We start from the raw sequence: 12644 nt of genomic DNA, 5'->3' as shown, positions 1-12644 counted from the left end.
TCAAAGCTCACAGCAACCTCCAACTCCTGGGCTCAAGCGAGTCTCCTGCCTCCGCCTCCCAAGTAGCTGGGACTACAGGCGCCCACCACAACACCTGGCTATTTTTTGGTTGCAACTGTCATTGTTGTTTGGCGGGCCCAGGCTGGATTCGAACCCACCACCTTAGGTGTATGTGGCTGGCGCTTTAGCCACTTGAGCCACAGGTGCCGAGCCCATCAATAAATTCAATACAGGCTCAGTGGCTAGGGTGCCAGCCACATACACCAAAGCTGGGGGGTTCGAACCCAGCCTGGGCCTGCCAAACAATAATGACAACCACAACAACAACAACAAATAGCTGGGCATTGTGGCAGGTGCCTGTAGTGCCAGCTATTTCGGAGGCTGAGGCAAGAGAATCACTTAAGCCTAAGAGTTGGAGGTTGCTGTGAGCTGTGATAACACAGCACTCTACCGAGGGCAACATAGTGAGACTCTGTCTCAAAAAATAATAATAATAAAATAAACTCAATAAAACGGTTGAATTTTATTCTAAATTATACACCAATGAAGTTGAATTGGCTGGGCACAGTGGCTCATGCCTATAAATCCTAGCACTCTGGGAGGCCAAGGCAGATGGATGCTTGATCTCAGGAGTTTGAGACCAGCCTAAGCAGGAGTGAGACCCTGTCTCTACTTAAAAAAATAGAAAAACTATCTGGGCATGGTGGCAGGCACCTGTAGTCCCAGCTACTCAGGAGGCTGAGGCAAGAGGATAGCTTGAGCTGAAGAGTTTAAGGTTGCTATGAGCTATGATGATGCCATGGCACTCTGCCCAAGGCAACAGAATGAGATTCTGTTTAAAAAAAAAAAAAGTTAAATTCTTTGGAAAAAAGAAGGCCTCCCCACCACAATCGCAACTCCTTAAAAAGTATGTACCATGGCTCGGCGCTTATAGCACAGTGGTTACTGCACCAGCCACATACATGGAGGTTGGCGGGTTCAAACCCCACCCAGGCCAGCTAAACAACAACAACTGCAACAAAAAAAATAGCTGGGTGTTGTGGTGGGCACCTGTAGTCCTAGCTACCTGGGAGGCTGAGGCAAAAGGATCACTTAAGCCCAGGAATTTCAGGTTGCTGTGAACTGTGATGTCATAGCACTCTACTGAGGGCAACATTGTGAAAATCTGTCTCAAAAAAAAAAGTATATACCATGCTGACATAAGGATGTAACATAAAAAATTTTCTAATTGTGGCTTGGCACCTGTGGCTCAAGCAGCTAAGGCGCCAGCCACATACACCTAAGGTGGCAGGTTCGAATCCCCAGCCCGGGCCCGCCAAACAACAATGATGGCTGCAACCAAAAAATGGCCAGGCGTTGTGGCGGGCGCCTGTGGTCCCAGCTACTTGGGAGGCTGAGGCAGGAGACTCGCTTGAGCCCATGAGTTGGAGGTTGCTGTGAGCTGTGATGCCATGGCACTCTACCCAGGGGGATAGCTTGAGGCTCCGTCTCAAAAAAAATTTTTTTTCTAATTGCATAAATGTATATTATATATATTGTGTTTTATATTGTTCTTTTTTCACTTTGAGAGTTTATACAGATGCATATACATTCTATATACTTACATATTCTATACACATGTACATTCTATATGTAAAATGTTTATGGATCTACTATATATATGTGTGTGTATATATATATATATATATATATATTTTTTTTTTTATAGAGACAGAGTCTCACTTTATTTCCTCCGTAGAGTGCTGTGGCGTCACACAGCTCACAATGACCTCCAACTCCTGGGCTTAGGTGATTCTCTTGCCTCAGCCTCCCGAGTAGCTGGGACTACAGGCACCCGCCACAACACCCAGCTATTTTTTTTGCTGCTGTTTGGCCCGGGCCAGGTTCGAACCCACCACCTTCAGTATATAGGGCCAGTGCCCTACCAGCTGAGCCACAGGCGCTGCCTCAAACCACTATATTTTTCATAGTTATATGCCAGTTTGTAGATAAAACCTCATTTACTTAACAGGTCTCCTACTGTTGGATATTCGGGTTGTTGCCAATTGTTTACCCTTACTAGCTGTGCTACTATAAAGACTCTGGTGCATACGTCATTCTGCACGAATATTGATAAGATATATTGGTAAGAGTGGGATTACTGGGTCACACGGTGTGTGTGATTTGAATTTAACAGAGCTCCTGACATGTTACCCTGTATGGAAGGAAGTAGAAAGTGTAGAATGAGACATGGGTACCTTTTGCGGTTTCTCATCCCAAATCCTTGAACTTCTATCTTTCATAGGACCATGCTGATATTGAGTGGAAGTTTGCAAGGACCAAACTCTGGATGAGTTACTTTGACGAAGGTGGCACCTTGCCACCTCCTTTCAACATCATTCCCAGTCCCAAGTCATTTCTATACCTCGGTAACTGGTTCAACAACACCTTCTGCCCCAAAAGAGACCCTGATGGTAGACGGAGACGGCACAACTTGAGAAACTTCACAGTAAGGATTTAAAACTTGTGTGTCTTGTAGACCCAAACGGCTTCCTTCCCTTCCTCCTTCCTGACACTCCCTGTTATCTGGGTGATGGGCACGCTTACAAGTTTGACTCAAATTGTGCCAAATAAATTTATGTAACCCAGCATTTTTGCCCCCGTAATATTCTGACATGTTTTAAAAGAGGTAACTATTTTAGAAATCATAAGATAACTCCAACATACATATGTTTTAGGGGGTTGTCAGGCTGGAGCTACTGTACCATTCTCCAGTCTGCATATTTAGAAATATATTTGGATGGCTGGACAGATGGGTAGGGTGCTGGGAGACTGTTGATATAACCTCTCTTTCCATTTTCAATTACAGGACCGACATGCTGACAGCCTGATACAAAATCAACATTATCAGGTAAGCTTCCTCACAGGAACAAAGCACAACAGGTCTTGGCCTAGTCCGTAGAGTAGAAGTCCACTCAGGCTGTATCTGGACAAGATCCTGTTTGGTGTGGGAGGCTTAGAAAGGTTATAATTTATCAAAGGGTGAAGTAGCTCTTCCGAGTAGAGCTTTAAAATCCTATTTACAGGCTCAGCGCCTGTAGCTCAAGCAGCTAAGGCACCAGCCACATATACCAGAGGTGGTGGGTTCGAATCCAGCCCGGGCCTGCCAAACAACGACAACTACAACCAAAAAATAGCCGGACTTTGTGGCAGGTGCCTGTAGTCCCAGCTACTTGGGAGGCTGAGGCAAGAGAATTGCTTAAGCCCAGGAGTTGGAGGTTGCTGTGAGCTGTGACCCCATAGCACTCTACCCAGGGCTATAGCTTGTGGCGCTGTCTCAATAAATAAATAAATAGAATCCTATTTACAGCCCTTTAACACTGCCTCAGCTTGATTAGCAATATCACATAACAGAATATGTGATAAGTCAGTCAGTTAGCAAATACTTGAATAGCTATGGTACATCAAACACAACACTAGAGCAATTGCCATGAACTAAAAAGACAAGGTCTTTTTGCCCTTATGAAGTTTATCATGTAGCAGGGATGCAAGTCATTAAACAAGTTATTACAACTATGGTTGGCCCTTGAACAACACAGGATTGAACTGTGTGGGTCCATTTATATGTGGATTATTTTTCAGTCAACCAGTATTTGCAGGTTGCAAAACCTGCCTATGCGGAGGATCAACATTCCATAAACATGGGTTCTGTATGGCAACGGTGGGTCTTGAGTATGCACAAATTTTGGTATACATGGGAGGTCCTGGAACAAATCCCCTATGTATCTCAATGAACAACTGTATTAAAATTAAGTGATTACAGGTTAAAAGTTTAAAAAAAAAAAGGCTCAGCACCCGTAGCACAGTGGTTGTGGCGCCAGCCACATACACCAAGGGTGGCGGGTTCGAACCTGACCCAGGCCAGCTAAACAACCGCATTAAAAAATAGCCAGGTGTTGTGGTGGGTGCCTGTAGTCACAGCTACTTGAGAGGCTGAAGCAAGAGAATCGCTTAAGCCCAAGAGTTTGAGGTTGCTGTGAACTGTGATGCCACAGCATTCTACCAAGGATGACATAGTGAGATTCTGTTTCAAAAAAAAAAGAGAAAGAAAGAAAGAAAAAAACAAGGGTAAAATTTTCCATGAAGAAAAAGTACAGGCTCGGCGCCTGTGGCTCAAGCAGCTAAGGCGCCAGCCACATACATCTAAGGTGGCGGGTTCGAATCCAGCCTGGGCCCGCCAAACAACAATGATGGCTGCAACCAAAAAATAGCCGGGTGTTGCCAGGCATTGTGGCGGGTGCCTGTGGTCCCAGCTACTTGGGAGGCTGAGGCAGGAGACTCGCTTGAGCCCAGGAGTTGGAGGTTGCTGTGAGCAGTGAAGCCATGGCACTCTACCCAGGGGCTCAGCTTGAGGCTCTGTCTCAAAAAAAAAGAAAAAGTACATAGGATAATGGGAAAATATATGTATGTGTGTGTATATATACATATATATATATATATATATTTTTTTTTTTAAGACAGAATCTCACTATGTTGCCCTTAGTAGAGTGCTGTGGCATCACAGCTCACAGATACCTCAAACTCTTGGGCTTAAGTGAGTCTCTTACCTCAGCCTCCCAAGTAGCTGAGACTACAGGTGCTCACCACAGTGCCCAGCTACTTTTTGGTTACCATAGTCATTGTTGTTTGGCAGGCTCTGGCTGGGTTCAAATCTGCCAGCTCCAGTGTATGTGGAGCTACAGGCACTGAGCTGGTAATGGGAATATATAATTAAGATAATATAATATATTTCTATAATATAGAATAATATATTTCTTAATATATAATTAAGAAATATATAACAGAAGGAAGCTAACCTCAATGAAATAAAATTTATCTGAATGTCAGGAACTAACATCTTGATAAATTACAACATGAGTTTAATCAAAGAAATTGGAGGCTGGACATGGTGGCTGACACCTGTAATCCCAACACCCTGAGAGGCCAAGGCAGGTGGATTGCCTGAGTTCAGGAGTTCCAGACCAGCCTAAGCAAGAGTGAGACTTTGTCTCTAAAAACAGCTGGGCGTTGTGGTGGGTGCCTATAGTCCCAGCTACTCAGGAGACTGGGGCAAGAGAATCACTTGAGCCCAAGAGTTTGAGGTTGCTGTGAGTTATGGCACCATAGCACTCTATTAAGGGCGACAAAGTGAGACTCTGTCTCAAAAAAAAAAAAAAAAGAAATCAGTAAGCACATCAGAATTTTAAAAACAAGTAATAAGGGTGGCACAAAGGAGTAGGGCACTAGCCCCATATGCTGGAGGTGGCAGTTTCGAACCCAGCCCCGGCCAAAAACTGCAAAAAAAAAAAAAAAAGTAATAAACCTAATAAACATTAGGGCACTATTCTCACCAGCTAGAAAACAGGCATCCAAATATCTGGAACATCTCTCTTTTTTTTTTTTTTTTTTTTTTTTTTTTTAGGCAGCACACATTACCAGTCATCTTTTATTTGGAGGTTAATTCTCACTAGGATGTGAAAAGATTCAATTATTATTGAGTTCCTCATAGAAGGTGCTGGGCCAAGGAGTCAAGGTCAGGAGTGCAGAAGGCACCTCCCATGGGCCCCTCTTCAGTGATGCTTGCATAGCCGCTCATGTTTGAGCTCCTTGTAAGCAAGACAGTAGCTGAAAAGCACGTAAGCTGCCAGCACCATAGTAACCCCACTGATGCTCCCCTTCTTTACATTGATGTACTTGTTGTAATATCGGTAGTAACCTCTTTGAAAGGCTCCAACAATGCCATTGGGTGTGAAATCAAAATCCAACTTGGCAGCTCCCCTAGTTTGACATCCATGAGTTTCTTCTCCTTCACTGACACTGCTGACGCCATCTTGGAGCTCTGGTGTCTGTGGAACATCTCTTGAAAGCAATCCTTTCAAATCACAAGAGTCAACTCTCTCTCTTTCTGATCAAAAGAAACCCAAAGGAGAAACATATTCTACCAGGCTTGAAGGAAACCCATGCTTATTCTACATGTCACTTCTCCTAACTCTGTTCCTCTTAGGCCAGTGGTTCTCAACCTGTGGGTCACAACCCCTTCTAACAATGAAAATAAATTGCGGCATTAGGAACGTTGAGAACCACTGTCTTAGGCCATAATTAACAACAAATAGTAGGTAACTCTTCTCTCCCTACTGACACCTCCAACCCTTATTATTTTCATAATAATGAATCTTAGGCAATGTTCACTGCCTTCATTTTCTGCTTCATAGTTGCCACCAAAAATTGGTTCCTGCACATCTGAGTGACTTCAGATTTACATAGAAGTAATAAATATAGCATTGGCCTTGAAATCAGATTGGAGTAGAATTAAATTCTACTTTTTTTTTTTTTTTTATTAAATTCTACTTTTGACATTTACTAGTTCTGTGACCTTGGACAAGTCAGTTACCTTTACTATGCCTCAGTTTCCCCATCTGTAAAATAATAATAATATAATTTAGAGTGTTGCTGTGAATATTGAATGATGTGTGCATGCTGCCTGGCACAATGCCTGACAGATTGCAATAAGTAGTAGTCTTATCATCACCATCGCTAATACAAATCATGGTGACCATTTGTTGCCGCCTCCCGACCTGCGGGCGGCGGCAGTTTGGGGAGTCGGCGTATGAAAGGGGAAGACAAACAAGACAAAGACAGACACACTGGGGAAGGGACTGAGCCGAAGCTGTTTATTTTAGGGAAAAACACAATTTATATAGGGTTAGTTGGTGGGGAGGGGCAATATATCACAGTATAACTAAATAAGGTAAGGAATGTAGCTTTAAGTACAGGATAGGTTGAATTACATAGGTGGGCAGGGGGCTATGCGGATGTAGGAATAATGATAAAAGACTAGCTTTTACTGTCTCTGGTCTTATGGTTTCCTCGAAGCACTTCCTCTTGCAGGAGATTAGAATTCTCGTTAGAATTCTTGTTAACCCTTACAATTTGTATGTGCGTATGCCACTCTCCTGGAGGCTAAGTAGAAAGAGGCCATTCCTGTAAAGGAGAAGGGTTACACTGACTCAGAAAATATCTTCACTGTGTAATTAAGTGGACATTGAAATGAGCAGACTCAGTGACTGGAGACTCTCTCAACTTTATAAAATGAGGGAAAAAACTCTCATTTTACTAGGAGCATTAAAGTTTAATCCAGCCAAAGGGAAAGGATATTAACTATGATCAAGGATTATTCCACTCTCATTATTCTATAAATGAGAATATACATTTACTTTATACTTGGGTAGAAAGTTTTACTTTAGGGTAAATTTGATTTTATTGGACTACTCTGCCACCAAATTCATAGACACAATAATTTGTTTAGCCAATGAACTTAACTCATTTTTTGCAATAGAAGGCCAGGTCCTGTGAGAATTTTCTTTTGCAAAGATGGTCTAAACTTTAGGAGTGTCCCATCTGCAATTCACTGGCTGCATGCTGACTTGTTGAGGATGTTTTTCTTATCTGTGGTATCCGATATCATGAAAAGTACCTAAGGACCTTTTTGTTTTGCTCATAAACTATCATTAATGTTTGTGTATTTGATGTGTGGCCCAAGGCAACTTTTATTCTTCCAGTCTGTGGCAGAAAAAAAGGTTGAAGCCGCCTGAAAGCATGTGTTATTTCCTGCCTCTGTTTCTTATTTTATTGAGAGCCTGAGAAGTAGACTGAATGTCTCCTCATGTTTTGTTTTGTTTTTTAATTCTAGGAAGTTATCAGAAATTTAGTCAAAAGATATGTGGCTGCTATGATACGAAATTCTAAAACAAATGAAGGACTAACAGAAGAAAATTTCAAGGTAATTTAATCATGAAGTGGCTTAATTTCTCATTTCACATTTCCTTTTTTTTTTTTTTGAGACAGAGTCTCAAGCTGGCACCCTGTGTAGAGTGCTATAGCATCATAGCTCACAGCAATCTCCATCTCTTGGGGTAAGCGATCCTCTTGCCTCATAGAATAGTTTTTCTATTTTTAGTAGAGATGGGGTCTTGCTTTTGCTCAGGCTGGTCTCGAACTTGTGAGCTCAAGCAATCCACCCACCTCGGCTTCCCAGAGTGCTAGGATTACAGGCGTGAGCCACCACGACAGCCTCATTTCATATTTCTTAAACATAATTGAATCTTCACAGTATTTGAGGTTTCTGGTGATGAAATTTCACCTGTATATATAATACAGCCATACTGTAGCTATAATTATTTTTCTCTCTTAAAATTGTCTGTCATTCAATAGATGGAGAGATTTTACCAACGTCTGTCACACCACAATCAGTTTTATGAACAAAAGAAATTTGCCATGTGCATTCTTTTAATATTCTAGATGTTTTTTAGTATGAGAATGGAACGTTTTAAATGATGTGACAAGGGGTCAGGCACGGTAGCTCACCCCTATAATCTCAGTATTCTGGTAGGCCAAGGCGGGCAGATGGCCTGAGTTAGAATGAGACCCCACGTCTAAAAATAGCGGGGCATTGTGGCAGACACCTGTAATCCCAGTTACTCGGAAGGCTGAGGCAAGAGACTCGTTTGAGCCCAGGAGTCTGAGGTTACTACGAGCTATGATGGTATGGCATTCTACCAGAGGTGACAAAGTAAGACTTTGCCTCCAAAAAAAAAAAAAAAAAAGTGATGTGGCAAGGATGCATGGTGAGAGGGAAGACAGCAAAGAGAAGATGCCTGAAGACTTAAAGATCCTCTTTACTTAAAAGATTTAAGGTCAAAAATTTTGCTATTAAATCTAAGGTCTTAAAAAACTCTACCCTGGGCGTGGTGCCTGTGGCTCAAGTGGCTAAGGTGCCAGCCACATACACCTAAGGTGGCGGGTTCAAATCCAGCCTGGGCCCGCCAAACAACAATGACGGCTGCAACCAAAAAATAGCTGGGCATCGTGGCGGGCGCCTGTGGTCCCAGCTACTTGGGAGGCTGAGGCAGGAGACTTGCTTGAGCCCAGGAGTTGGAGGTTGCTGTGAGCTGTGATGCCATGGCACTCTACCCAGGGGGACAGCTTGAGGCTCTGTCTCAAAAAAAAAAACTCTACCCTGAAACATTAAAATTCTCTTACTATTAGCATTAGACTAAAACAATGATTCTAGTCCCAACTACTCGGGAGGCTGAGGCAAGAGAATCACTTAAGCCCAGGAGTTGGAGGTTGCTGTGAGCTGTGATGCCACAGCATTCTACCAAGGGCAACAAAGTGAGACTCTGTCTCTACAAATAAATAAATTAATTAAATAAAACAATGATTCTTAAGGGCAATTTTGTCTCCCAGTTCACATTTAGCAACATCTGGAGATATTTTTGGTCATCACACTGGCATCTGATGAGTAGAGGCAAGGTTGCCACTAAACATCCTGCAATGAACAGGACAATCTCCCTCAACAAAGAATTTATCCAGCCTAACATGGCAATAGAGCTAAGGTTGAGAAACCCTATCCAGAACACACCTATATTTTCTAAGGCACTAGGAGAGTAATTATCCTAATCCATAGACATAACTCATCTACCATGTTTCCCCAAAAATAAGACACTGTCTTCTTTTTTTTTTTTTCAAGAAGACACATTAGGGCTTATTTTCAGGGGATGTCTTAATACAACAATCTACATTTATTCCAATACAGTGAAGTCATCTTCTTCTGGAACCTGACAGGGGGAACCGACGTTGTTGGTGGGGCTGGCGCTAGTGATGCATGAACTCCTTTCCCCTAGCCGTTTGCACGTGTGCCATAGGATGCCTGTGACCACAGTTACCACACATGCACCCGTGTAAGTGCGAATGGCTCGAAGAAAGGAGCTGTGGCATATAAATGGTATTCCAGTCTTCCTTACCACTCTGCACCAAAATGCATGCCATCTTATTAGACCCATCACTAGGTCTTATTATGGGGGTAGGGCTTATATTTAACAAATGCATAGAAATCCTGCTAGGGTTTATTTTTTGGGTAGGTCTTATTTTCAGGGAAACACGGTACTGAGGGTCCACTATGTGTCGGGCACTCTGCTAAGTGCTGGGGTACAGTAGCAAGCAAGATCTAACCAGCTTCTACTCTTGTGAAATGACAAACAAATGATAATAACATAGGGTGATGAATGATTGAGTATTCTGACAGGATAAACCCAGGGAACCATGCAAACACGGAGAGGAGAGACAACTAAGAACTGAAGCGTCAAGACAGGCTTTCCAGAGGAAGTGATGGTTGAAAGAGGATAAAAAGAAGATAAAAAGAAGTTGGGAAAAGGAGTGTTGTAGACAGAACGCACAGGCAAATGCCCAGAGGCAGGGGAAAATATGTCCATATGGGTGGACAATAGAGAGCCTGGGAAAAAGAGTAGTAGGAAGAGATGAAATTGGAGAGTGACATGTACCAGGCCTTGAAAAACCTTGTAGTCCGTGGTATGGCATTTCTACTTTTTCCTAAGGTCAGTGACAAGTTACTCACAAATTTTAAGCTGGGAATGACATAATATTTAAACCTTTAATATGGCTTTTAAAGGAACAATCGAGTATCTAAAGCCAGTTAGAGACAGAGCACATTGCTTAGGGATTTAAATGAACAGGGTCCCCCGTCCCAAAGCAGCAGTCTCATCACCTGACATACCACTTCTCTAGTTTCACTCCTTAGAATCCTAAAAGATTTTTCCTCTTCAGTAGTCTTTTCATATACAGAATATGCAGAGGTGAGCCCCCATGCCCTAATACCTTAATTGTTAAGTAACACTTTAGCAGGACACTGATGGACATATGTCAACAGACTAATATCAACTTAATCCATTGCACAATTTTTCCAATGGTCATCTCTTTCCATAGAATTATTGTTTTTCTTGTGCTTAAATAATGGGCGACTTTTCTGGTAGTTTGTGTACTTTGTGATTTGCTACTAGGGGAAACCTGGAACATTCCAAATGTATTCAATGTGCTTACTTTGAACTTAAGACTAAGCTTCTTTATATAACACATCTCCCCTCTTTCCCTAGGAATTAAAACAGGACATCTCCAGCTTCCGATATGAAGTGCTTGACCTCTTAGGAAATAGAAAACACCCAAGGAGAAGCTTTTCCACTAGCAGCACTGAACTCTCTCAGAGGGATGATACCAATGATGGCAGTGGTGGGGCTCGGGCCAAATCCAAGAGTGTTTCTTTCAATTTAGGTTGCAAGAAAAAGGCCTGCCATGGGCCACCTCTCATCAGAACCATGCCAAAAGCCAGTGGTGCCCAAGGGAAGTCAAGAGCTGAGTCATCAAGCAAGCGCTCCTTCATGGGTCCTTCTCTCAAGAAACTGGGTCTCCTGTTCTCCAAATTTAATGGTCATACGTCTGAGCCCAGTTCAGAGCCAATGTACACAATTTCTGATGGAATCGTTCAGCAGCACTATATGTGGCAGGACGTCAGATATTCTCAGATGGAGAAAGGGAAAGCAGAGGCCTGTTCTCAAAGTGAAATGGACCTCAGTGAGGTAGAATTAGGTGAAGTCCGGGGCGCTGCTCAGAGCAGTGAATGCCCCCTAGCCTGTTCCAGCTCTCTTCACTGTGCATCCAGCATCTGCTCCTCAAATTCTAAACTTTTAGACTCCTCAGAGGATGTGTTTGAGACTTGGGGAGAGGCTTGTGACTTGCTCATGCACAAATGGGGTGATGGACAGGAAGAACAAGTTACAACTCGGCTCTAAGTCAAACCCCTATCACCTGTCCTGGAACTGAACAGCAAATTTGTAATTTCCTTGCTCTCAGAAGTGACATAGAATATGATTCCCTCACTGTCCCCCTAGAAAAGAGAGTGAAACTCCTATTATTTTTTACCATCTTTTATAGCTACGTTCTCCATTTTTTGTTCTTATTTTTAGTATTATCATTTGCCTTTTTATACTCATAAACACAAGTCCATCTGACAACCAACTGAAGGGGAGTTGCCCCTAATCAGCAGAGATGCAGTTGGGTGCTTAACCCTTTTGCTTTGCTTTTCTCTCCCTTGCTTCCTTGAAGCTCCAGGTGCCACTTTGCTACTCTTGCTGCTGCACAGATCCTTCAGGACCTCATACCATTTTCCCATGGGGCTGAAGGATGTGGTCAGCAGTCCCCCACCAGCTATCAGATAAGGCAAACTAACTTGTCTATCTTTGTTGCCATTCTGTGCTACACGCTGCCCATGCTGATTCAATGAACAGCATCAAAGGAAGGCTGAACAGACTCCCAAGATTTGTCAGCTCATGGTTTCTAGGTATAATTGGCTTTTTTGTTTTGTTTTTCAACGCTACTACTTCTTATTGTGGGGGCTCAGTTTTTTTTTTGTTTCTTAAATGTGTTAGTTTCCTGGTGTGTGCCAGTGAAATATTTACCCCATAGTATATGTCATATCTAATAAGTTAGGTGAATTCCTTTCCTGTGTTCATGTGTTTCAGTTAATGTACATTTTAAAATTTGATAGTATCAAAATTAGTATTTAGGATGTGTACTGTTTTTTAAAAACTCTACTGCACTCTAACAAATAGTAACTACATCTCATACATTGGCAAGAAAAAATAATTAGCTGGCCTATTTGTAGGGACCTATCTACTCTGATAGTTTTAATCATTGCTATCTAAGCCTTTTAGGATAAAAGCCTGTATTTGAAATATTTTATATGAGAAAAATGACATATTGCTGGGGTGTTGAAA

General features: G+C 42.4%; 1 protein-coding gene and 1 pseudogene across 1 annotated transcript in view; one reads left to right on the top strand and one right to left on the bottom strand.

Annotated features, from left to right (window-relative positions):
- TRPC5 (transient receptor potential cation channel subfamily C member 5) overlaps positions 1-12012 on the top strand; it is a 414644-nt gene extending 402632 nt beyond the window's left edge. Inside the window, exons 8-11 of the mRNA XM_012812309.1 lie at positions 2285-2488; positions 2849-2890; positions 7709-7798; positions 10968-12012. Coding sequence (XP_012667763.1) covers positions 2285-2488; positions 2849-2890; positions 7709-7798; positions 10968-11660 — 1029 coding nt within the window. The 3' untranslated portion in view covers positions 11661-12012. The remainder of the gene's footprint in view (positions 1-2284; positions 2489-2848; positions 2891-7708; positions 7799-10967) is intronic.
- On the bottom strand, positions 5554-5852 carry LOC100956242 (annotated as a pseudogene).
- Positions 12013-12644: the final 632 nt, after the last annotated feature.

Source organism: Otolemur garnettii, unplaced genomic scaffold (genome assembly GCF_000181295.1).
Source record: "Otolemur garnettii isolate 467f Iridium unplaced genomic scaffold, OtoGar3 scaffold00201, whole genome shotgun sequence".
NCBI classification, from domain to species: Eukaryota; Metazoa; Chordata; class Mammalia; order Primates; family Galagidae; genus Otolemur; species Otolemur garnettii.
The sequence above is the reverse complement of the archived record's forward strand: the minus strand, read 5'-3'. Positions and strand labels throughout refer to the sequence as shown.